The sequence below is a fragment of the Gigantopelta aegis genome, chromosome 3 (assembly GCF_016097555.1).
Source record: "Gigantopelta aegis isolate Gae_Host chromosome 3, Gae_host_genome, whole genome shotgun sequence".
NCBI classification, from domain to species: Eukaryota; Metazoa; Mollusca; class Gastropoda; order Neomphalida; family Peltospiridae; genus Gigantopelta; species Gigantopelta aegis.
Window position 1 is genome coordinate 61,634,607 of NC_054701.1, and position 26,461 is coordinate 61,661,067.

The 26,461-nt window shown below is 34.1% G+C and overlaps 1 protein-coding gene across 2 annotated transcripts; it reads left to right on the forward strand.

The window, feature by feature from the left end:
• The first annotated feature begins 210 nt into the window (after positions 1-210).
• LOC121391474 (NAD(+) hydrolase sarm1-like) lies at positions 211-22,105 on the forward strand. Of its 2 annotated transcripts, none has more exons than XM_041523103.1 (11): positions 211-283; positions 6,716-7,130; positions 8,234-8,719; positions 9,694-10,323; positions 10,959-11,135; positions 15,011-15,135; positions 16,265-16,500; positions 18,313-18,451; positions 19,061-19,250; positions 20,727-20,848; positions 21,442-22,105. In XM_041523103.1, the coding sequence occupies exons 2-11, from the start codon at positions 6,750-6,752 to the stop codon at positions 21,647-21,649; spliced, it is 2,694 nt and encodes an 897-aa protein (XP_041379037.1). In that variant the 5' UTR covers positions 211-283; positions 6,716-6,749; the 3' UTR covers positions 21,650-22,105. The 2 variants fall into 2 exon arrangements, with proteins under 2 accessions (XP_041379037.1, XP_041379033.1); XM_041523099.1 differs by lacking the exon at positions 211-283 and adding an exon at positions 4,346-4,385.
• Positions 22,106-26,461: the final 4,356 nt, after the last annotated feature.

The window sequence follows — 26,461 nt, forward strand, 5'->3', positions numbered from 1 at the left end:
AACCCGCTAATTTTCCCCATTAGTAGCAAGGAATGTTTTATATGCATCATCCCACAGATAGGATAACACATGCTACGGCATTTGATATACCAGTGGTAGTTCACTGGCTGGAACGAGAAATAGCCCAATGGGCCTACCGATTCGTTGGATGAACTACTGTATCTTTGGCACTTTTAGGTTCTTTTTAATTTAGAGTTATTTCCCTTGATTTGATAACTGGGTCAATGATGAATATTTTATATGACATTACAATGATTACGAAATCACAACATAAACAGAGAAGGTATGTATTCTAGTGTGCAATATTCAGAAGCTTTTTTTTAAAGAAGTAATTAGACTATTAGTTTTCAGAACGAAATTAAGGAGGTGCTTCGTTGACATCAATTTTCGATTGATTTCACACACTTCAGTGAAGTAATACAGTTTTACACACAGCCACAGGCACTTGACATGGATTGGAAAAACGCACTTGTTGACTTGCAGTTGCAGTCACAGAGAAGTAGATGTATCATATGATGTAGGCCCTATACGTCATAGCATTATATCACATTCATTTATGGTGTGGACAGGAAAGTAAATCTGGAGATTAATCATTGAATGTAGTTCACTACTAGTATACTGCTGCATAAATTTTGTCTATTTTCTTACACAAAAACGTTAAAAAAAATTAAAAAACCCATAAAACAAAAACCAACTAGTGACACTATATAGACAAAATTTATGCAGCAGTATATTTGTTACCATGACAATAAATAAGTCCGAACAGAATTAATATATATTCATCAGGTTCATATCCAGCAATCAAAGAATTAAGGTCGAAGAGTCATACCTCCGACCCCTATTTTGGTTTGGTACACAATAAATATAACATATCCAAGGGTAATGTTTTGATATGATATATTTGACAAAAGGTACTTTTATTACTGTTATCTTTTAAAACTTAAAATTAATATTTTCTCCAGAATTATGAAAAATAAAAACATGCCGACTTGTAAACTGCGTTGTCTGCTCATTATAAAATTTTGACAGGGGTCACAGTTATTAGACCAGTTTTGTTTTAATGTGGTAAAGCTTTGTAATAATACAGCTAATTTAGAATTTGAATGATCTCAGTATTCCATTTTCAGAACGTTGGTAAAATTCCAATGCAAAATTGCAATTGACATTTTTTTTGTTTGAACATTAGGCCTACTAATGCACCTGAATGTGTGAAGAAAATCTTGTAATTTAAAAATTGTATAATTCACGAAATATGGATTTCAAGTGAAATTATGGTGAATAATTTGTATTTATTGTGTACAAAGTCAAAACAAGGGTGCGAAAAATGACTGTCGTCGACCTTAGCACTAAATTTACTACATAAAATGATGAATTAATAGCAAATATATATATATGATGGAAGACCAGAAATGGAAATGATGTGTTTCCAGTTTCTTTACTTAACTGGTCTCAGTCATCTCAGAATTTCAAAACAGATTTAAAAATATATTTTTTAATTATCTATTTAAATGTATTACGGTATACCAAAAGTATTTCATGTTTACAACCCTTTATTTATTTTTGCATTCAAAAACATGTCCTAAATTTAATGTGTGAATGAAAATCAATTTATGCAAAACGAGTCATGCACACATGTGCAAAGAAAACAATTGATCGTGCAATTTTCAGAGGTCTGGGTCTTATTTGTGTGATTTATTTTAGAAATCAACAAAACACATCACCTAGTTAAAAAAAATAACACAGCTGGTGTACCAGGCTTCCATTCATTATTTGTTTTAAATACTTTTGGGAATAATGGTCCAAGTATGGATTTTCCAATATTTCTATGACTGTATGAAACAGAGCAGCTAGTGTCCGTTTTTTTCTTCTTTTTTCTTTTTTTTTAAATTTAATTTTAACCACGCACTCAACACATTTTATTTATGGTTATATGGCGTCAGACATATGGTTGAGGACCATAGGTATTGAGAGAGGAAACCCTCTGTTGCCACTTCATGCATGGGCTACTCTTTTTCGATTAGCAGCAAGGGAGCTTTTATATGCACCATCCCATAGACAGGATAGTACATACCAAGACCTTTGTTACACCAGTTGTGGAGCACTGGCTGGAACGAGAAATAGCCCAATGGGCCCAGATGGATCGCACATCAGGCGAGCACTGTACCACTGAGCTACGTCCGGCCCCACCTAGTGTACATGTACTTTGAAACCCATGCAGAAACCCATTTCATATGTTATCTTGATTATGTATATGTACATGTACATTGTGTATCTTGCAAGTCCAGGATAATTTTAAGGTCGAAAAATTGTAATCTTTCCCATGTCATTTTCACCAACAATTGTCTTCATAATCTCAACCCACCCATATCTTGAGCCATTTGTTCGCTTTCTTCTACATCGAGATGATCGAGTTCAGCTGTATTTTACATGTAAATGCACCAGATAGCCATGTTATACACCTGTCCTGGATAGAGGAACCGACATCAGTTGAAACCTGTGCCCATGACAGGTGTGCGCTACAACAGCTTGCCTTGAATGTGCACATTAACCCTTTACCTGACCTGACCTCATTTTATACAAAGCTCCCTTATAAATCAGTACTTATAGTTAATTTGATTTAGTTTTTCCCACCTCGGCAGCAGTTTGATCTTGTTTTAAAATAACAAGTAATAGTAGTAGTGCAGATATTAAAATTATTATTTGAATGTAAATATTGCATTGCTACAAAATACAGCACAGAAATCAGAGGAGCTTGTATGAATAAAATTTTGAACATGTATGTATGTACAATGACATTATTACGTAATTGTAAGTCAGACATTATATTGTGTAGCTTACATGTATACTTAAAAACAAAGAAATGCACAAATTGTCCTTTTGATATTTGTACAATATCTACTGTATATTGAAAGGTTTGTGTACATACATATATGTATTTTGACACACATACTTGTACAAACATGTAAATGTATACATGTATGTGTATATTATATTATTATGTTTAAAAAAATATAAAAATTCTAAATACATGCATTTAATGCTAAATATCTTCACACAATCTATCTTTGGTGTTACAATGTATACATGTATGTAGTGTTCATTCAACGTACCAGCCTTGGTGGCATCATGGTTAAGTTGGTAGGTACAGGGTTCTCAGCCCAGTACCGGCTCCAACCCAGAGCGAGTTCTTAAGGACTCAGTGGGTAGGTGTAAGGCCACTACACCCTCTTCTCTCTCACTAACCACTAACCACTAACCAACTAACAACTAACCCATTGTCCTGGACAGACATCCCAAATAGCTGAGGTGTGTGCCCAGGGCAGCGTGCTTGAACCTTAATTGGATATAAGCACAGAAATAAGTTGAAATGACAACTTGTAAATGTGTAATAACATTTAAAAAATAAAATAAAACATCTAACTACCAATGAACACAGATCTCGTGGTTAATATGTACATGTACCCTATTTTCCTTCCCAGGGTTAAAATCTATTTTTGTTTGACCTGATTCACGTTAATGTATATTTGATAATCCTGAGTTGGATTTATTGATCAGTCGTATTAAGTTCGTCATGGCAATAATGCCATCCAGCATTTTCGGTCGAGTCTTGATCCTAATTACATGATATTTTTAGATTAGCTTAAGGCACTAACACTCAGACATGTACCACTAATACCAGTAACAACCTTTCATCAAGCTTAGACAGTCACATACGTGTTATTAGTATTATCATATATGCATGTTATATTGAACTACAAGTATAACCAAACTCATTCCAGCAGCCACCTCTACAGAACAACCACCTGTGTTAAAGGGCCAAGACATGTACATGTATATATAGCTCGGTGAACTTGTAATAAGCATGCGGCCACTTGTCTATAAGTTATTAAGAAGACCCATTTTAATTAATTAATATATACTAAGTCAGACGTGGCTATTAGCCAAATGGCATGTGCATCTGTGTATTCAGTGTTTTGCGCAGGATGGTGTACATCTATTTAAGGATCATATTTCATAATGTCATATTTTTTTTTAATCTTCAGGGATAATTTTACATGTTTGTTCTTAAGGATTATTTTTATAACTGATGGATGTAAAGCAACACATGGGAATCATTTATGATCACCAGTGACTGAAATGTCTGTTTCATTTCACTGGGTATTTTATAAGGATCATTATGTCCTTTTTTGAAGATAAAAAATCTTTTGGGATCATTTTACATGTACATGTACATTGTGTATTTTGTTACATGCATGTAAGGATCATTTTCAACTTGATGGATACGAGGTTGCTCGTTGGAATCATTCATGGTCACCAGTGATTGAAATGTCAGTGATTATTTCACCAGAAGAATGTTTTCATCGAAGAAGAACATGTTTTTGTTTGTGAGTACAAGGATAATTATAAAGAAAGAATTTTTTCTTTTTTAACGACGCACTCAACATATTATATTTACGGTTATATGGTGTCAGACATATGGTTAAGGACCACACGACGCACTCAACATATTATATTTACGGTTATATGGTGTCAGACATATGGTTAAGGACCACACGACGCACTCAACATATTATATTTACGGTTATATGGTGTCAGACATATGGTTAAGGACCACACATATATTGAGAGAGGAAACCCGCTGTTGCTACTTCATGGGCTACTCTTTTCGATTAGCAGCAAGGGATCTTTTATATATACACCATCCCACAGACAGGGTAGTACATACCACGGTATTTGATATACCACTCATGGTGCACTGGCTGGAATGAGAAATAGCCCAGTGGGCCCACCGATGGGGATCGATTCCAGACCGATTGCGCATCGAGCGAGCGCTTTACCACTGGGCTACATCCCTCCCCACAGACCCCTAGTTATTTAGGTTTTAAACAGACCCCTAGTTTTTAAACACTAAAGCAAATCTTTCACTATTAGAGCTGTTTATGATCACTAAAATCAAACATTACTTATATTTTATTGTTTAAATTATTCATTTACTTAGAACCGAAATGTTTCTGGTCATCCTGTTGTTTCTAATACCACAAAATACATTTTTCATATTTTTAAAAATGCACGAGCGTCAGAGAAGTAGTGTTTTTTTTTATTCAAGTTCTAGTCTATTTTTTAAGGATATTTCCCGGTTTTAACATCACAGTCTCTTCTTTCACTCTGTTGTAACTTTATTCAAATGTGTTACAGGTTTGTAGATTAGCTAAACTTATTTACTTTCCATTTTTACAAGTTAAAACTAGGGTCTGTGCCTTTATAGAGGAATTGCCCTTTTTTTTTTTCTCCAATCAGTATATATACATACATACCTGTATGTACATAAAAGGCTGAACATGCTTGTGATGTCCTTTCTCTAAGGAAGTGCATATGAATGGCCCCTTGTAAGTTGTAGGGTGTTCAGCTAGTATCTTTGAAAGTAAGAGGCTGTTTGTTACACGAGTGCTGATTGCCACCTGCTCTTCGTGAGGCCTCTGAAAATTGCACAAACAATCATTTTGCTCACACATCTTTTGCGCAAGTCTAGTTTGGCATAACCCATTTTTCGTTCTCACCCCCAAAAAATAAAGAAATTAAAAATATATTTTACACTATCATTTGTCACTGTTCACATAATGATATTACACAAAATGAAATTGGTTACATGAAAAATAATTGCACAACCCATATTTGGGATACCCAAACTTTCAATTCTCAGAGGCAAACTGGTAAGAGTAATAGTCTTTGTTGTGGCAACTGGTTTCTTCTCTCATTCTCTAGATCAAATTTAATATTGCACATTATAATATGCATGCATGTATGTATGTATGTATGTATGTATGTATGTACATGTATGTGTGCGTGTATGTGTATGTGTGTATGTATTTTTATATTTTGTATGTATGTGTGTGTGTGTATGTATGTATGTGTGTGTGTGTGTGTATGTATGTATGTGTGCATGTATATGTGTATGTATGTGTGTATGTATATATGTATGCATGGCTCAAATTTAAGGACAGCACCAACGGCAATGGCTGTAGTTGGACATGATTTGCCATAGATCAGGCTCTTTACTAATGGCAGTCTTTTAGCCAGTGAATAGACATTGCTGCTGTTTGAAAGGATACTAGTAATGTTTTGTCTTTATGTTGGTTGAAAATGTTACTGGTTTAAAATTGCTGTAGGCAGGCTCAAAAGTACTATTGGTGGGCATTTTGCCTATGGCAAAAAAACAAAAAAACAAACCCTGCTGTAGGTAACAAGTAAAATATTTTAAGTTTGAGCCCGGTGTATTTCTGAGCCAGTGTAAGACTAACAGAAATAGATTAAAAATGTCTTTGGGTTTCATCAAACAATCGGGGCCGGGGCGTAGCCCAGTTGTACAGTGCTCGCTCTGGGATCGATCCCCGTCGGTGGGCCCATTGGGCTATTTCTCATTTCAGCCAGTGCACCACGACTGGTATATCAAAGGCCGTGGTATGTACTACCCTGTCTGTGGGATGGTGTATATAAAAGATCCTTTGCTGCTAATCGAAAAGAGTAGCCCATGAAGTGGCGACAGCGGGTTTCCTCTACCATTATCTGTGTGGTCTATAACCATATGTTTGACGCCATGTAACTGTAAATAAAATGTGTTGAGTGTGTCGTAAAATAAAACATTTCTTTCTTTCTTTCTTTCATGAAACATTCTTATTCTTCTTTTATTATTCTTCTTTTCTTTTATTTTGATTAGAAAATACACCACCTCTGGTTAATATGAACAGTCTATGGACAACATACCAGAAGATGGTACCATAATGGAGCCACCAACTCGTTCGCGACACATCTCTGATCCGAGTATTACGTACTTAAACATGAGCAAGACCGTGAAGGAAGCTGACCTCTGCCAGCCCTTTGAAAGGACCCAGTCGGACGCAGCCCTTATTAAGGAGCAGATGAACCGACATGTCTTCAAGGGGTCGGCGTCGCTGGATAACTATGACGGAAACGACAGCCACCTGTTGAAGGCTGACGCCAATAACCAGATTTCTCTGCGTTCAAAAGTCTACATGGACTTGTCCTGCATGGCTGACAGGGAGGAAAAGGAGGAAAGTAGAGACAGGAAGTTGAGTGCCAGACGCAGTCAGGTTTTGGAACCAATTCCACAAGTATGCAATACAATATTATATGATATATATATTAATTATTATTATTATTATTATTATTATTATTCTTTAATAATTTTCCATTAAAAATTTGACGTCATGAATGTGTGTAAATATTTGAACAATAGTAGGTGGCAATGAAAACAAAATACATCACTTTCTTTACAAAAAATGTGTGCCTAAGACCCAAAACAAACCAAAGCTATTTTTGGTTTGATAAATGTGGCAAAGGCACCATATGTGGTGTATTTTGACATCTGGGTGTGTAACTGTGTTCATACCTTTAGATATATATTTTATACACATGTATACTTAATAAATGGAAATAAAAACTCAAACATTGCATCATAATTTTTATTTTCAAATTTATTGTAAGAATTCAAGGAGAACCTAGTTAAATATAAATAGGTATAGGGTGAACAAAAAAAGGTGGGGGGATTAGGAATATGCAGTTCTCAGAAACAATAAAAGAAGAAAACATAAACATAATTTTAAGGAATAATTACATAATTATGTTGTACATGTAGTTGTTACTTGCCTTCACTTTTTCATTGATTGTGATAACCATAATATATGATAATCTATTCCAACATATTGTTCACGCACACACGCATGCACGCATACACACATACATCAGGATTATCTCTGGCACTTGCCAAATTTGCCAATGGCGAAATTTAAAGAATCGTGGTAAATTTTATTTTATGTAATAATTCAGAGCTAGCTCTGGCACTCGCCAAATTCGTCAATTGCGAATTTTATTTTAGTTTGGCGAAATTATTTCATGTAATAATTAAAAATGTTTTGAAAATAACTGTCGATTTCTGCAATGTTTAAAGTTTAATAGACAATTTGGCGAATTGTTTTGCTCACCCACAGCTAACCCTGTAATTGATATTTTGCAGTTAAATAGCTAGCCCTGTATATACGTGTACAAGCCTATACATTCTATCCATTGGTTTTGCCATACATACATACATGTATTGTATTCATGTAATTTGCTTGGAATAATATTCACATACAGTTTCGAATGTAGTAAATCTTGTTTATTTAACTAGTCTGTACGTTTTACTTAAATCTGGTAATTTTTCTACTCATTATGAAAGGATGACTCAGAAGACCATGATGAAGACGACACCGATTTTCGAATGTGTCTCAATTTCTGTGCCAAAAACCGACCGCTTCTTGAGAACGACACTGACAACAGCAGCACCGGTCCCCCTTCCCCCGACGAGGACGACGCCCCCACCGGGTCCTTCTGTTCGAAGTACCCGTTCCGGTTCCCACACGGCTTCAACCAGATCAAACACAGGCACAACCTCAAGCTCACTTACCAGACCCTGTCGACAAAGCTTGAGGGATTCATCAATCAGCTGAAGGTTGCCACTCAGGGAGTCGGCATTCAGTGTGCGATACTCAACCACATCCTGAACGTGATCCGGGAGGCGTGGGACACCCCGGTGTACGGCAGGGACATCGCCTATGGACTGTGCGACATCGTCCGGTTAGAGGGTCTTCTGGACATGCTGGTCAACAACTGTGTGGACGCCACCGATGACTTGCTTGTCACTTCAGTTGATCTCTTGGAACAGGTAATATTTGGATACAGGGTGGGAGAGGGATATCATGTTATTCCAGTTGTTTCTATTACTCTGAAGGTCCACGAGGTGGGATTTAGCTGAGTTACTAGAGCTCTCATCTCTGTTACTTGGGTGCTAGGATGAAATCTTATTGGTGAACCCATTGGGATTTTTTCTGTCCAATCGGTACACCATCATAACTGGTATATCAAAGGATGTGGTGTGTCTGTACACTGTGGGAAAGTGCATATAAAAGACCTTGTTGTTGTTAATGGAAAATGTTTTGCTATCCATGCAGTTGCTGATTATGAATTAATCACTATGCTTTAGTGGTGGCGTTCCAACAAAGATAAACTTTTAAACTGAAGGTCCACTGGTCAGAAATTGCTACTCACTTAAAACTTCATTAGAAGTATATGCCATAAATTGTGCATACATTCCATGAACATTGTCCATTTGTTATTTCTTGTGCTTTTGGACATGCGATTGTAACATGGGTTACCTCCAGGGTTAGGGCTTGTGGTAATGGTTAGAATTCAGAAAAAGTAACCCATGGAGTAACAGAGCTTTGAAGGGTGGCTAGTCTGTAATAATAAATGTTTTTTACCCAGGGTGTTCATTATGTTTTAAAGTAGTTGGTTGTATGTATTTGACGTGGTCAGCTATTTCAAGCACATCCTAAAACCAATCTTAATTAATTAAAACATTTGATGAAGATGTCAAGAGATTAGTCGATCTTCTAAAATTAACGTTTCAGTGGTTTATTTAAAAAAAATTGCTGTATAATGCTCTGTTATACATGGAATTTAATACATCGAATATGATAGTATTATACATTATTGGGTCTGAAATTGGATTATATTGGGTCTACTGGTTCTAATATTGGAATTGGGAAATAGAACTATTAATCCACTTAGCGGTAATCCACTCCCTACAGACATTCATGATTTTTTATATTTTTTCAACTTTTACCTACTATTTCCCAGGTGATGTCAATAAAGAACAGAGAAAGAGTTGCCAAAATCGGACTCGTTACCGTGGTTCAGATGACGAGGAACGCGCTGGGGAATTGCAAGCTTGCTAGAGCCACCACAGGAATCCTCGAGAACCTCTTCAAGCTGTCGGAGGAAACCTGCACCCGCGTGATCAACCTCGGCGGCCTGGACGTCATCCTGCACTGGTGCCGCTGCAGCAATGTCGACGTCCTGCGGCGCTGCGCGAAGGCCCTTGCGAACCTGTCGCTGTTCGGAGGCTGCGAGAACCAGGAGGTGATGGCCAAGCGGAAGGTCCCCGAGTGGCTGTTCCCCCTGGCATTCAGTGATGATAACAGTGTGCGTTATTATGCCTGCCTCGCAGTCAGTGCTCTCGTGGCCAACAAGGAGCTGCAGGCCCCGGTGATCAAGTCGGGCACGCTCGATCTTGTCCTGCCGTTCATCAGCTCCAACAAGCCGTCGGAGTTCGCCCAGAACGATATCAGCCACAAGCAGGGCCGGGACAAGAACTGGCTGGAGCGACTTATTCCTCTACTCTTCAGCCGCAGGCAGGAGGCCCAGGCTCTCGCGGCGTTTCATTTCGCCATGGAGTCATCCATAAAAGCTGAACAAGGTCGACAAGAGGTAAATAGACTTTTACTTGTTCAAATTTGCAAAGCCTGTTTTTGTCATAACATGCATGCAACTACATATATTTATCATGCTTAAGTACCCATGTTTAAGAAAAACAGGATACGAAAATTCGCACTCAATTTCTGTTGTTCATTTTATTTGTCTTGTAAAAAAAACTTTTGTTTTGTTTACGTTGCTTTGTTGTTGTTTTTGTGTGGTTTTTTTAAGTTTTTTTTATTTGTGTTGCTTTGATGAAGTTCGAAGGCTATATATGGCTGTGTAAATGTTTCCAACTATAGCAGTGTGATGTTTTTGCTTTAGCTCTATATTAAGTATTCATATAAATTTTCTTGATTTTTATGTCACGTTAATGAAACTTTGAGTCATTTGCACCTGTGAATATTCCATCTCAATTAGGGTTCCAGATATTAATTAAATCATTTTAATATTTAATAACATGTTAACTTTTCTGGGTTTTTAAAATATCATATGCTACAGACTGAGTGGTTCTCGTGACCAACAGTAATGTTTGCTAAATTAATGGGCAATTTTAATAATTTTACTGTCCAAAATGATCTACAAGCTATGTCAGTGTAGTCAACTACATGTAGGTTTCCTTGTGTTAATTTCTGTTGTTGTTAATTCAGATATTTTATGAAATCAATGCGGTGGAACCTCTCAAGAAGCTGGCGAGTAGTCCCAATGATGTGGCGTCAAAACTAGCCGCTGAGGCCCTCAAGACGATCGGAGAGAAAATCCCTCACACCCTGTCTCAACAAGTACCACTGTGGACGGTCCCAGATGTTGTGTATTGGGTATCACAGGTACATATAGCATACATGAAGTAACTTAAAAGTAAACTACCACAACCTTTTGTGTGTTTAGTGCAGAGACAGGACCAGGGGGGCTCATCTTCCTCTAAATATATTCAAGTGCTTCATGTTGTTCTGGTTTAAAAAAAACAAACAAATGCATTGTGCTGCCCTTTTCACGACTTAGTCGATGTGCCTTTTTTCTTTAATTCTCCTCCCTCCCTTCCCCCCCCCCCCAAAAAAAATTAAATTAAAAAAAATTCTGGCTCTTCCCCTAATTTAGGCTGTACTTGTACTTTTTTACGCCGCAGCCCAGACAATAATATTGAATGTTTAGAATATTTAGTTTTTTTAGTTTCTCAAAACATTTTGCCTGTGTATTTTGGAGCAAAGAGTCTTCAGAATGATGTAAAAATGTATATACAAATGTTAAGTTTTATGTAAATTAAATTGTGTGGTATTCTTACTACATAGGTTCTCCTAAAAGACTGTTTACAAGTCATACAAGCACAATACAGTTTCGACATTCCCAGAGTTATATATACAATATATACAAAGATTGTGTGTGATCAATTGATTTGTAGTTATTTATCAGAAATAAATGTAAAAATAGCTAAATATTGCAATGTAAAGATTCTGTGAGATCAATTGATTTGTAGTTATTTATCAGACATAAATGTAAAAATAGCTAAATATTGCAATGTAAAGATTGTGTGTGATCAATTGATTTGTAGTTATTTATCAGACATAAATGTAAAAATAGCTAAATATTGCAATGTAAAGATTGTGTGAGATCAATTGATTTGTAGTTATTTATCAGACATAAATGTAAAAATAGCTAAATATTGCAATGTAAAGATTGTGTGAGATCAATTGATTTGTAGTTATTTATCGGAAATAAATGTAAAAATAGCTAAATATTGCAATGTAAAGATTGTGTGTGATCAATTGATTTGTTGTTATTTATCAGATATAAATGTAAAAATAGCTAAATATTGCAATGTAAAGATTGTGTGTGATCAATTGATTTGTAGTTATTTATCAGAAATAAATGTAAAAATAGCTAAATATTGCAATGTAAAGATTCTGTGAGATCAATTGATTTGTAGGTAAAAATAGCTAAATATTGCAATGTAAAGATTCTGTGAGATAATTGATTTGTAGTTATTTATCAGACATAAATGTAAAATAGCTAAATATTGCAATGTAAAGATTGTGTGAGATCAATTGATTTGTAGTTATTTATCAGAAATAAATGTAAAAATAGCTAAATATTGCAATGTAAAGATTATGTTATGTACTTTTTTACGCCGCAGCCCAAACAATAATATTGAATGTTTAGAATATTTAGTTTTTTTAGTTTCTAAAAACATTTTACCTGTGTATTTTGGAGCAAAGAGTCTTCAGAATGATGTAAAAATGTATATACAAATGTTAAGTTTTATGTAAATTAAATTGTGTGGTATTCTTAATACATAGGTTCTCCTAAAAGACTGTTTACAAGTCATACAAGCACAATACAGTTTCGACATTCCCAGAGTTATATATACAATATATACAAAGATTGTGTGTGATCAATTGATTTGTAGTTATTTATCAGAAATAAATGTAAAAATAGCTAAATATTGCAATGTAAAGATTCTGTGAGATCAATTGATTTGTAGTTATTTATCGGAAATAAATGTAAAAATAGCTAAATATTGCAATGTAAAGATTGTGTGTGATCAATTGATTTGTTGTTATTTATCAGATATAAATGTAAAAATAGCTAAATATTGCAATGTAAAGATTGTGTGTGATCAATTGATTTGTAGTTATTTATCAGAAATAAATGTAAAAATAGCTAAATATTGCAATGTAAAGATTCTGTGAGATCAATTGATTTGTAGGTAAAAATAGCTAAATATTGCAATGTAAAGATTCTGTGAGATAATTGATTTGTAGTTATTTATCAGACATAAATGTAAAATAGCTAAATATTGCAATGTAAAGATTGTGTGAGATCAATTGATTTGTAGTTATTTATCAGAAATAAATGTAAAAATAGCTAAATATTGCAATGTAAAGATTATGTTATGTACTTTTTTACGCCGCAGCCCAAACAATAATATTGAATGTTTAGAATATTTAGTTTTTTTAGTTTCTAAAAACATTTTACCTGTGTATTTTGGAGCAAAGAGTCTTCAGAATGATGTAAAAATGTATATACAAATGTTAAGTTTTATGTAAATTAAATTGTGTGGTATTCTTACTACATAGGTTCTCCTAAAAGACTGTTTACAAGTCATGCAAGCACAATACAGTTTCGACATTCCCAGAGTTATATATACAATATATACAAAGATTGTGTGTGATCAATTGATTTGTAGTTATTTATCAGAAATAAATGTAAAAATAGCTAAATATTGCAATGTAAAGATTCTGTGAGATCAATTGATTTGTAGGTAAAAATAGCTAAATATTGCAATGTAAAGATTCTGTGAGATCAATTGATTTGTAGTTATTTATCAGACATAAATGTAAAATAGCTAAATATTGCAATGTAAAGATTGTGTGAGATCAATTGATTTGTAGTTATTTATCAGAAATAAATGTAAAAATAGCTAAATATTGCAATGTAAAGATTATGTTATGTACTTTTTTACGCTGCAGCCCAAACAATAATATTGAATGTTTAGAATATTTAGTTTTTTTAGTTTCTAAAAACATTTTACCTGTGTATTTTGGAGCAAAGAGTCTTCAGAATGATGTAAAAATGTATATACAAATGTTAAGTTTTATGTAAATTAAATTGTGTGGTATTCTTACTACATAGGTTCTCCTAAAAGACTGTTTACAAGTCATGCAAGCACAATACAGTTTCGACATTCCCAGAGTTATATATACAATATATACAAAGATTGTGTGTGATCAATTGATTTGTAGTTATTTATCAGAAATAAATGTAAAAATAGCTAAATATTGCAATGTAAAGATTCTGTGAGATCAATTGATTTGTAGGTAAAAATAGCTAAATATTGCAATGTAAAGATTCTGTGAGATCAATTGATTTGTAGTTATTTATCAGACATAAATGTAAAATAGCTAAATATTGCAATGTAAAGATTGTGTGAGATCAATTGATTTGTAGTTATTTATCAGAAATAAATGTAAAAATAGCTAAATATTGCAATGTAAAGATTATGTTATGTACTTTTTTACGCTGCAGCCCAAACAATAATATTGAATGTTTAGAATATTTAGTTTTTTTAGTTTCTAAAAACATTTTACCTGTGTATTTTGGAGCAAAAAGTCTTCAGAATGATGTAAAAATGTATATACAAATGTTAAGTTTTATGTAAATTAAATTGTGTGGTATTCTTACTACATAGGTTCTCCTAAAAGACTGTTTACAAGTCATGCAAGCACAATACAGTTTCGACATTCCCAGAGTTATATATACAATATATACAAAGATTGTGTGTGATCAATTGATTTGTAGTTATTTATCAGAAATAAATGTAAAAATAGCTAAATATTCCAATGTAAAGATTGTGTGTGATCAATTGATTTGTAGTTATTTATCAGACATAAATGTAAAAATAGCTAAATATTGCAATGTAAAGATTATGTGAGATCAATTGATTTGTAGTTATTTATCGGAAATAAATGTAAAAATAGCTAAATATTGCAATGTAAAGATTGTGTGATCAATTGATTTGTAGTTATTTATCAGACATAAATGTAAAAATAGCTAAATATTGCAATGTAAAGATTGTGTGTGATCAATTGATTTGTAGTTATTTATCAGAAATAAATGTAAAATTAGCTAAATATTGCAATGCAACTTTTAATGCTTTACCACTATGCCACAGAGGACCTACGAAGGTTTTTTGTTGCTCCTTCAGGTGGGTTTTGCTGAATACTGCTCACAATTTGAGATTGCGCAGGTGGATGGTGACCTTCTGCTCATTCTGACAGACGAAGATCTACAAGATGGCCTGGGGATGAAGTGCAGCATCGTCAGGAAGAGGTGACAATATATTCATATTATTTTCATAGATAGAAATCGGCAGAATTTTTCCTAGCTTGTTTTAGCATGGTGCAGCACCATGCCTCAATAGTCTAGCACCATCTTGCTAAACAAGCCTTTAACAGTAATTAATTCTAAAATTGCCTTTATAAAACACCCCAAAAGGTATTATTAATTAATAAAATATGCCTTTTATATCTTTTGCCATTCATTTATTAAAGCAAGCACATAAATTACATTAATGTTTATTTCAATTAATTTTTGTGTATTTTTAATGAAAAACAAGTGCCCTGAAAATGTTGAAAATGCCCCAAAAGTGTTTGATCTACCATGCCTTGCCAGATTTCTAGGGAAATCACTGTTTTCATTTGTCCACTGGACAGGTTCGTCTACAAATCTACATATCGGCCAATATTTTTATTTGTCCAAATAGATTGTTCGTTTTATTAAAGTACAAGGTTGATGTTTCTGAATGCTTAAAATGAAACTGCATTAAACATTTGGGGTACATTTTTCATGTCTGAGTAGATTTTCATGTGTCATGGTAAACAGACAGGTGATTATTTCAAACGCTGATTAAAAACATGAATGATTCTGTCAGACTTGTGTTAATTCTGAAACATCACCTAGAAAGAGATGAAAGAATAGGCTCTTTGTTTTGACTAATCCACAAGTAGAAGCATATTTTATATGCAAATATTGTACCAGAATTATTAAATGTTTTAAAACCGAAAAGGAAAAACTGTTCTGGAAATAACAAAAATAATTTTTTATGTACAAGAGATCAATCGTCCCGTAATTCTGTAACTATTTCCAGGTTTCTATGGGGACGAGGCATAGTCCAGTGGTACAATGCTCACTTGATGCGTGGTCGGTTTGGGATTCATCCCCGTCAGTGGGCCCATTGCGCTATTTCTAGCTCCAACCAGTGCACCACGACTGGTACATCTATGGAATGGTGCATATAAAAGATCCCTTGCTGCTAATCGAAAAGAGTAGCCCATGAAGTGGCGACAGCAGGTTTTCTCTCTCAAAATCTGTGTGGTTCTTAACCATATGTCTGACACCATATAACCATAAATAAAATGTGTTGAGTGCATCGTTAAATAAAACATTTCCTTCCTTCCAGGTTTCTACGAGAACTGAAGTCATTAAAAATTACTGCTGATTACTCGGCGTGCGACACGACCGGACTGGACAACTGGCTAATGGGCTTGTTCCCAGACTTGTCCCAGTACACCTACAACATGCTGCGACAGGGTGTCGACAAGTACATGCTGCACTGTCTGTCGGAGGAAGAGCTGCGGAACGAATGCGGAATCACCAACAGCATTCACCGCAGGAAGATCATACAACACATGGATGGTGGGTTTTGCAGTGATTGTTCTATACACAATCATTGTACTTAAAGGCATATTGTCACAGGCCACTTACATGTACCTATTAAATGGCCTAACAAAGTATTACCTGAAAAATATATATATTTGATTTGTAACTAAATGTAATTAATTCAACCATCTACATAACAACCATACTCCACTAATTAATGATATTTTGAGAATGTAATTGAATTATGGCAATGGTCCAGAATTCAAAAACTAATATTGCCAAGATGGTTGATTTGAATTTCTTTCCTTCATGGTTCAGTTAAGATGATGCAATAGCTAGATTTGGTTTCCAAACATTAATGTAATTTTCATTTATTATCCATTTTTAGAGAAATACAGTCCTTAAATCTGTGACAGTATGCCTTTAAATTTAAAGTTTTTTTTTTCTCAACAACACCAGGTGAGCATATTGATTTATTAATCGCGTCTGCTATTGGATGTCAAACATTTGGTAATTCCACGGATGTGATTTTTCAGCTTTTTATCTGATTTCAATTTTTTTTTTTTCTTTTTTTTTCTGTAAACTGATGGATTTGATCTTTATTTGAGTATGGTATATAGTTTTCAGCTTTTTCAAGTTCATTTCAGCTTCTATTTTGAAATAGGTATAACATTTTCTCATTAGTAGCAAAGTATCTTTTATATGCACTTTACCACAAACCAGCAGCACATACTGCAGCCTTTGATGCCTCTGTTGTGGAACACTGGTTGTAACGTACAGTCTCACCTACTTTTAAGTAGTCCTCTGAAAATTGTGTAAATGATTGGTTTGTTTGCCCATCACTCGTGCAAGTCTACTTTGGTGTAATCCATTTTGCATAATCTTTTACATAGTCATAACTGGTTATGTAAAATAAAGTGAATCATCATGCACGTTGGGTGGATATTGAAATAGGAGGTTCTGTGATTTTAGCAAGTGAGCGAGAGAAAACAAATCTTTGATATTGACCTTTCTATCTAGAGTTATCCCTCCCTCTCTCTCTCTCTCTCTCTCTCTCTCTCTCTCTCTCTCTCTCTCTCTCACTGTGTGTCTCTCTCTCTCTCTCTCTCTCTCTCTCTCTCTCACTGTGTCTGTCTCTCTCTCTCTCTCTCTCTCTCTCTCTCTCTCTCTCTCTCTCTCTCTCTACATGTGTGTCATTCTTATTTTCTCTCTTTCTCTGCATCTATAAAACAAAGGGACCTTCCTACTAAAATGTATCGGGTTTCCTCTGATGACTATATGTCAGAATTATTTGTATTTTACATATAACATTGAGGATAGTGCATTGATACACAAGCAGACTTAATCAAATTTAATTAGAAGTTTAAAATTAATTTTAATCAAGTCCAAATCACTTTTATAGAAAACAGATCAATGTTTTGTTTAATGAAGGAAGGAAGAAATGTTTTATTTAACAACACACTCGACACATTTTAATTACTGGCATGGTGGAGCAGGGGTGGCTGGGGAGGGCTCTACCCCCTCCCAATAATTCTGAATCAAAAATATTATTGGTACATGTAGTAAATCTTACGGCAGAGATGAATTTTACTTTTAGTATGTAGAAAATTGCATTTTATGACATCTAGTATTTAAAATTTTGTTGGGGAGCAAACCTCGCACACCCTAGAAGCTTTGCTTTTTCACCCAGGAATCTCAGTCAACTCCCCCAATGTCTGCTTATTTAAGCTGTGCCTGAATTATGTGAATTATGATCATATGTCATCGGACATACATGTATTGGTAATGAAACAGAAAAGATTCTTCTGCTAAAACAGCTGAGTAAAATGGTGTAATATTTCCTTACAGAGATTGTTGAACAGACTTGTGACATGACGTCCTTTGGTCCACTGCCGGTGTCTGACCTGTCCGCGAGTCTAGGTAATGGAATGAGGTGTATCGACGTCTTCCTGTGTTATCGCAGATCCAGTGGCTCACAGCTGGCTAGGTGAGGATGCAAATTTCTTAACTAGTTAGTGTGTCCCGGACTGCTACACTAATAACGCTTTCAGAGAGGATCACAAATAAAAGCACTCTTTTACAGATTAAAAAATTATTGAACTAAGTTTAAACGAATACTTAGTACCATAACATGTTATATAAGAGGATCCGGTGTGAAAGTTAAACTAAAAATTAGCAAAACTATACATGGCTTTGGTTTTGTATATTGACAAGACTCAAAATTGATTTTGTGGAATGGGAAGCAATCTTTGCTGCTGACATTTTAGTCTTGTACTAATATAAAATCCTTTTTTGTGTCAGTTTAAATTAATAATTTTTACCCTTTTTTCTTTTTGATATTAATCATTCTAATGTGAACGTTCATGTACATGTAATTTCTTTACCTGAATAGGTGTACAATGCTATACAATGGAAAGCAAAAGCTGCTTGTGAAATTCATTATCAGAAAGCATTTGTACATTTTGAGTGGCAGTTACCTCATGCATCCTGTCAATTTCAAATCTTGGTTGATACAAAAGTATGTACATACCGGTATGTCTTTACTAGTGATTTAACAGTGTAGTCGAATGTTAAACAAACCTTCTTTTCCTTTCAGTCTTCTCAAAGTTCACTTACAGCTTCGAGGTTTCACCGTCTTCCTTGACATAGATCGTCTCCGGGCAGGAAAGTTTGATGAGAACCTGCTCCACAGCATTCAGCTGTCGAGAAACTTCATCATCATTCTTACCCACGATGCAGTCGATCGTTGCGTTGGTGATATTCACACAGAAGACTGGGTTCACAAGGTATTGTTGTCATACTGGCAGTTTGGATCTTGTAACGTCTTTATGATAGGCCTGAAACATTAAATTTTTTATTTACAATATTGGGGAATTTCATAGGTTTATAGTTGTGAAAAATAAATTTGAAAAAGACAAGAAAAATTTAGCAATAATCAAACACTGCATTGTTTTGGCATTGAAGAAAAATAAGTTTAACCTTTAGCCTACTAGATTAATTTTTGACAAAAACCATGTTGAGTAGGTACAAGTTTATAATTTTTAGTCACATATATTCACTTTGTTTTATAAATACATAAAATAAAGTTCATATTTGAATCAGTAAGTATTATTTTACTGGGTATTCATATTGTATGATATTTAGATCAGTTAATGTTGATTAAAATTAGGCAAAACATTGAAAAAGTCACATTTACTTACCAGTATTTGTGGCCAGCTGTCCAGTATTTATGTCCATTATTCCCGATAACAGTGGTTTTCTGACCAGATTTTTTTTTAAAATTGAACTACGATTCATGTCCCAATATTTGCTGATTTTCGTTGTTGGTAAAACAATCAAATTTATTATCAAATTAGCTGTCACAATCAATTATGGATTCCTGAAAATGACTGACGTGCCGCCATTGTTGTCAAGTAAAAATACTTGCAGAAAACCACTTTTTGAACTAAAAATTCCAAGGTATTTTCCATTGAAAAACAACAAACAAAAGCTAGAATGCTGTCAAATAAACTGTTTCCTGTTTAAAAACAAATCATTTCCAGTGAGTGTCATGTGCAAAACGGCTGGAAATATGAATTGGGGAATGCACTGTATGTCGACTGGCATGCCATCAGGTGAGATATCTCGCCTGCAGTAGTCAGAAGGTTACGTTGTGTTAAAGCACTGTAATTAAAGTTAGATTATAATCAGGAATCCTTATTGTTGGGGCGGGACGTAGTCCAGTGGTACAGTGCTCACTCGAATGTGCGGTCCGTGTCGGATCAATCCCTGTCGGTGGGCCCGTTGGGCTATTTCTAATTCCAACCAGTGCCACTGTGACTGGTGTGTGTGTGTGTGGGGGGGGGGGGGGGGCATGGTATGTGTTACCCTGTCTGTGGGACGGTGCATGTGGGGGATCCCTTACTGCTAGTCAAAGGGAGTGGCCCGTGAAGTGGTGGCGGTGGGTTTCCTCTCAGTGTCTGTGTGGTCCATAACCATATGCCTGACGCCATATAACCGTAAATAAAATGTGTTGAGTGCGTCGTTAAATAAAACATTTCTTAGTTTTTTCCTTACTGTTGGATGCACCTCTCTTAAAAAGAGTGTTACAGTTACAAATCCTGCTTGTCATTATATCCGGTAATATTCATTTTATTTTGTTTGATGACTATGAATTCTGGTTGGTCAAATATGTTTATCAATACCATATATTTTCCACTAGTTCTGGAATATAGCTTAATAAAGTTGATTGCTTTCTTGTTACAACTTTTGTTATGTTACAGGAAATTGTTACTGCTCTAGCCAGCAACACCAACATTGTTCCCATCATGGACAACTTTGAATGGCCTCCGCTTGAAAAACTACCACAAGACATGCATAATCTTGTGCGCTTCAACAGTGTACGGTGAGTGTCAGTCGAATTTACTTTTCTTTTCTATTTCACCTGACCTACAACAATAGCATATTTCCCGAGTGATATTAGACTGGTCCGAACATCTCAACAGCCAATGGGATGGCTAAAATCGTCCAATACTTGAATTACTTGAATTATATTTGTGTACCATAACCTAATCAGTTAGTTCAAACTTGCAGTTGAAATTAGTTATCTTTTACAGTTTGGAAATTTGAATTTCAGATAGTGTAATGATTCATCACCTAACTAATTCAAAGTCCGAACCAAATTGTTAACGACGATAAATTACTCTCCTACCTTTAATTACCGTTAGATTTTCTCTATTTTTTTTACCAAACATAAATCGTGAAAAACCATTACAGTGACACATATTCCACATACAAGACTGTAACGATGTCACAGATATCAACTTCGCTGAGATTGCATCAGGCAAAATACATTAAATTTTTCATCATCTGCCATTTTGTTTTTTTGTGGAATACTCTTGGTTTGGACTTTAGGTTTGAATTAATTTAAATTTGCATAACCGACATGCAAACTGTTGTTCTGTGTTAATAATTATTTTTGTTGTTTTTCTTTTTAAGCTGGGTTCATGACTATCAAGATGCCTGTGTCGATAAGCTGGAAGCATTTCTGATTGGTGGAAGTCAAAAGGTGAAGCAGAATCGCCAAATCTCGCATACAGGTTCCGCAAGCGGTTTATCATCGCCATCACAGGAAGATCTCTTACGATCGATGGAAGTGAGAAAAGTCGGCAGCTCATCATCCTTACACAGCAACCTACATCATTGATCACTAGTACTGTCCAGACCATCATTACAAAGCACTTGTTTCTTTTTTATTATTTTTTTTATATTATTATATTTGACATAGGTACATTACTGATCTGTAGTACAGTTGTGAGAGTTTTTTTTTTTTTTTTATAAATGGCACTGATCAGTAGTATTATCTGGTTCACATGGTTCATAGCGGTCTTTAAATTCTTTGAAAGTCTTTGAATTTGAAATTTTTTATTTTTGAGGTCTTTGAAAGTCTTTGAATTTGAATTTTTTTATTTTGAGGTCTTCGAAAGTCTTTGAATGGTAATAAAAGTCTTTAAATTCTCACAAATCATAGCCAAAGCAACGATGATATCTTTTACAGCTGCATGCACTTGATATTTTTCAGTTACAAGGTTTAATCTGTCATGATGCATGTAAAAAGCTGAATCATTCATTTCTTTGTCGTTTTTGTTTTGGTGGTTTTGGGGTGTTTTTTTAAATGGATACATACATGTACATGTACATTACTGATCAGAAGTAATGTTTTATTATTTGTAATCAGTTTTTTCTTTGTTATGTTTTGGGATTTTTTATAAAGTGCTTTCTACATTACTGGTGCATCATTACAAATCACTTATTTCTTTGTTAATGGTGTTTTAAAGTTGTTTTTTTGTTTCTTTTAAATGACTGCATAATTATTAAATCAGTAGTACTATTTTATCATTTCTAATTAGTTATTCCGTTGTCATGTAATAATGTTTTTTAAAAGTGCTTTGTACATCATTGATCATTAGTGCTGTTTAGCTCATAGTTTATGATTAGTTTCCACTTTGTTAGCTATTTTTTAAATTGTATTTTTAAATTACATTATTTCTTTGTTTTAGAAATATTGACAACTCTTTCTCAGGTCACTGTCATGGCCATACCTAGTCTAAAACAATGATTGGAGGTGGGTGGAAGACACCAGTGACAATTTGAGTTAATTAATAAACAGTTCAGTAGAGAAATGTTCTATAGACATGTTTTAGTGTTAATCCCATGAAAAAACTCCCGACCATATTTAGTTAGGTATGGGCATGAGAGTGTTGCAAAGAGGCTGCTGGATGTGACATAGAAATATATATATATATATATATATATATATATATATATAGAGATGAGAGAGAGAGAGAGAGAGAACACTAATTAATGTTTACTCATAATATCTCGATTGTTGTTGGTTTTTTCGAAACATAGCTTTCTTATAGATGTACATGTAGCCATCATTATAGGTTTTTGGTTGTTTTTTTCAATTACGAAATATCCCAGTGTTTTAGTCCATGCAATCATTGACAGTATTTAGTGGTTAGGCCATCAGTCTACAGGCTCCAGATGCCAACTCCAAACCCTGAGTGAGTGCTCCACAAGGCTCAGTGGGTAGGTGTAAACCACTTGCACCGACCAGTGATCCATAACTGGTTCAACAAAGGCCATGGTTTGTGCTATCCTGCCTGTGGGAAGCACAAATAAAAGATCCCTTGCTGCTAATTGGAAAGAGTAGCCCATGTAGTGGCGACAGCAGGTTTCGTCTCAAGATCTGTGTGGTCCTTAACCATATGTCTGACGCCATATAACCGTAAATAAAATGTGTTGAGTGCATCGTTAAATAAAAAAACATTTCTTTCTTTCATTGACAGTATTTGGCACTATAATATTGACCAAAGTTGTTTTCCTGCCAAGTTGAGCACTCCTATGTTACTGTTCAAAATATTTCAACATTAATCCCCAGATGTGTTGAGGCTTGTGAATGGTAAGGTGCTTTTATAAATATTAAACACCTTGTAGAATCTTTTGATTATGCAATGCATTAATTTATGGGGGAGAATGGATATTATTAAGCCAGGTTGGAAACTGGAACTACTCAGAGAATAGTGGTATTGCCTCTGGACATTAAAAATGCTGCACACGTCATGACAACACTAAACAGACTTGTATTTTACTCTATTGATTTGTCTATTTATTATATATTTATTTTAATATGGATCTGCTACTATGTCGGAAAGGGTTTTAAATTTGGTGGGGGGGGGGGGGGGGGGGGGGTAATTGTTTTTTTGTATTATTATAGCTGACAAAAACAAGTTGGGGTGATGTTTGTATTACACCATGTAATATTTTTTTAAAGGTTTGTCTATGTATATTTTCAGTACTTTAATCTTCCTAAATAGGTTTAATATGTGTTATGTTTTATTACAAATGAAAGCAATTTTGACTTGATTGGTGCTCAGCATAATCTGTCCCATACAAATGTTACATCCTTATTGTTGTTATGTACATCTTGCCTTGTTTTTTCTTTTTAACTCAACCTGACCTCAAACCTATTCTACTTTCCCTTTTTTTAAAATGGACTTCCAAACATCCCAACAGCTGATTTGTTAAAATAATATGTTTTAACCCCATAAAATACTCATTGCTTAATTATTCCAGTAACAAATTATTCATGTATTCATACATGGACACATATTATATAATAATATAATAAGACAAAAGGCTTCTTTTTTTTCCTTTTTAAAAAAAATGGTCTTCCAAGAATCCCAACAGCTCATTTGCTAAAAATAAAATGTGTTAACCCCATAAAATATTCATCGCTTATTCCAGTAACAAATTATTGATGTATTCATACACACATACTATAATTATATAATAAGACAAAAGGCTTTGTTGTCATATCATTTAGAAAAACTTTACAGTACATTTTGTCTTGATAACCATGAGATTGACAAAGAATATACAAAAATATCGCTGACCCATTTACTGTTTAGTGTCGCATTCTCAAAATAGTTGCCTTGTAACATAACCAATAATGCATATACTATATTATTATCAAGCAAACTAACTATTCATTGGTGTTAAAATCTTATTAAAGATAATTTTGTTTTTGTCCTTTCCATACTTAAATAGTAGGCAATAACTTCTGCTATGTTTTGCTGGCTTTGAATTTGAGAGTAAGCTCCCTTGTTTTTGGTTTTACATACATTGTATTTGTATGTATTAAAAAAAATTGTAGACATGTAATTTCTGTTTGTACTTTCATATATTTAAATATATCTACTGGTATATATATTTTGGGATTTCTTTTAGAAGTGCATAATTGTAATCTGTAAACTTTACAGATTCAATATTTTATAAGCATATTTTATGTATCCACTTTTCCCTTTTTTCACACATAAGTACATGTACCTGTATATAGATCATTTTAACATTATCTTGTTTCGTCTTTCACATGAATATAACTACACTTGTGTGCTGTTTCATATGTCTATGTTCACATTATTTTCACAGTTTTGTTTCTTCTATTTTGTATGTGTCACCCTAATGTACATGTATCTATTGTGACTACATATTTTTTCTACTTTTACTTGATATGCTATTTAGAATGCACAATAAGAAAATGTTTGGTTGGCTGTCCCAACATTTTTGCATAAATATTGGAAACTATAGTAACTTTATCAACCAATAAATGGGAATGAAAAGAACAATAAACTGCCTTAACTACCGGTATTATATACTTGTGCATGAGATATCAAATTATTTTAATTAACTATGAATTTTCCAACAATCCTTTAATGTCATATTGAGAATAATAACATGGGGTGAAATCTGCTAATTCCAGCATTCTCTGTTTATTTTAGTTTTTTTAATTAGACCCCCATCCATGTGGTTCAAACAGATTCTACTCGAAATAGATATCTATTTTACTAATCGTTTTCCTTTAAATTGTTTTGACAGTGAGATTTGAAGAGTTTATTTCCAAAACATTTTGGAAAGGAATTTCTTCTCTTTTTGTTTTTTTCCGAGTTAAATCATGAATCATAACTATACACCTGGAAATTAATTAAGCAACACCTGAATTATATTGCAGCGTAAAAAGGTTCCTAGAAGTGCCGACAGTTTAAACCTGACACTGAGATTTTTTACATGTGCTGTATCTACTGGATGTTTACCAAGATGGCATGAAGAACCATAGTTAATTTTCATGCATATTTTCTGTGGCTGTCTTTTTATCTAGAATACGTTAAATATTCGTGTAATGACAGTGTCATTCACTGTCAGTCTTTTTTAATACACAGAACATTAATTTTAGTGAATTGTATCGATGAAATATTTACAGTTACTTGTGAAGTATAAGCCACACAGTTGAAAATAATGCTTAATTAATTTCCAGGTGTATGTAGCCAGGGTTTAAGCTGCCATTCACTAATTGTGAATTAAATTTGAATTTGGCAAACATTCATTATTGAATCATCCAAAAGCTAAATAGAAAATCACTTCTTTTTTTCTTCAAACAATTTCCCACATTAAAGCTTCTCTGACCAAAGTCCAAAGTAGCAAAATTGTTGATCAGTTTTGGAATCCAGCTTAAACTCTGTCGTATATTATTTTTAGTTCTTGTTTAGATTTTCTAATTTATGTTATATTGATTTATTGAATTTAATTTGTTTTTAAATGTTAGTTTTATCCACTAATTTGACAGCTGGCTGTTATACCAGTTAACTAATGTATTTAATCAGTTGTTATTTTTCTTTGTTTGTTTTTGGGTTGTTTTTTTATATGAATAAGATTTTGTTTGTTTTGTTTCGAGTGCAAGGATAGAGTTCTGTTTGAATATTCATTGCTATCAGAACAGTCACAACGAACTTGCATATACAGGATTAATTGCTAGGGATTAATCTTGGAGAGGATGAGATTTAAAACAAGCTCTTTGGTGAACAAAGTGCCTTTTTAACTTTTTTAATTCTATACCTGGAATATTAAGATATACTGAACCCCACTGAAAATGCACCACCAACCTGTTTTAGCTAATGCT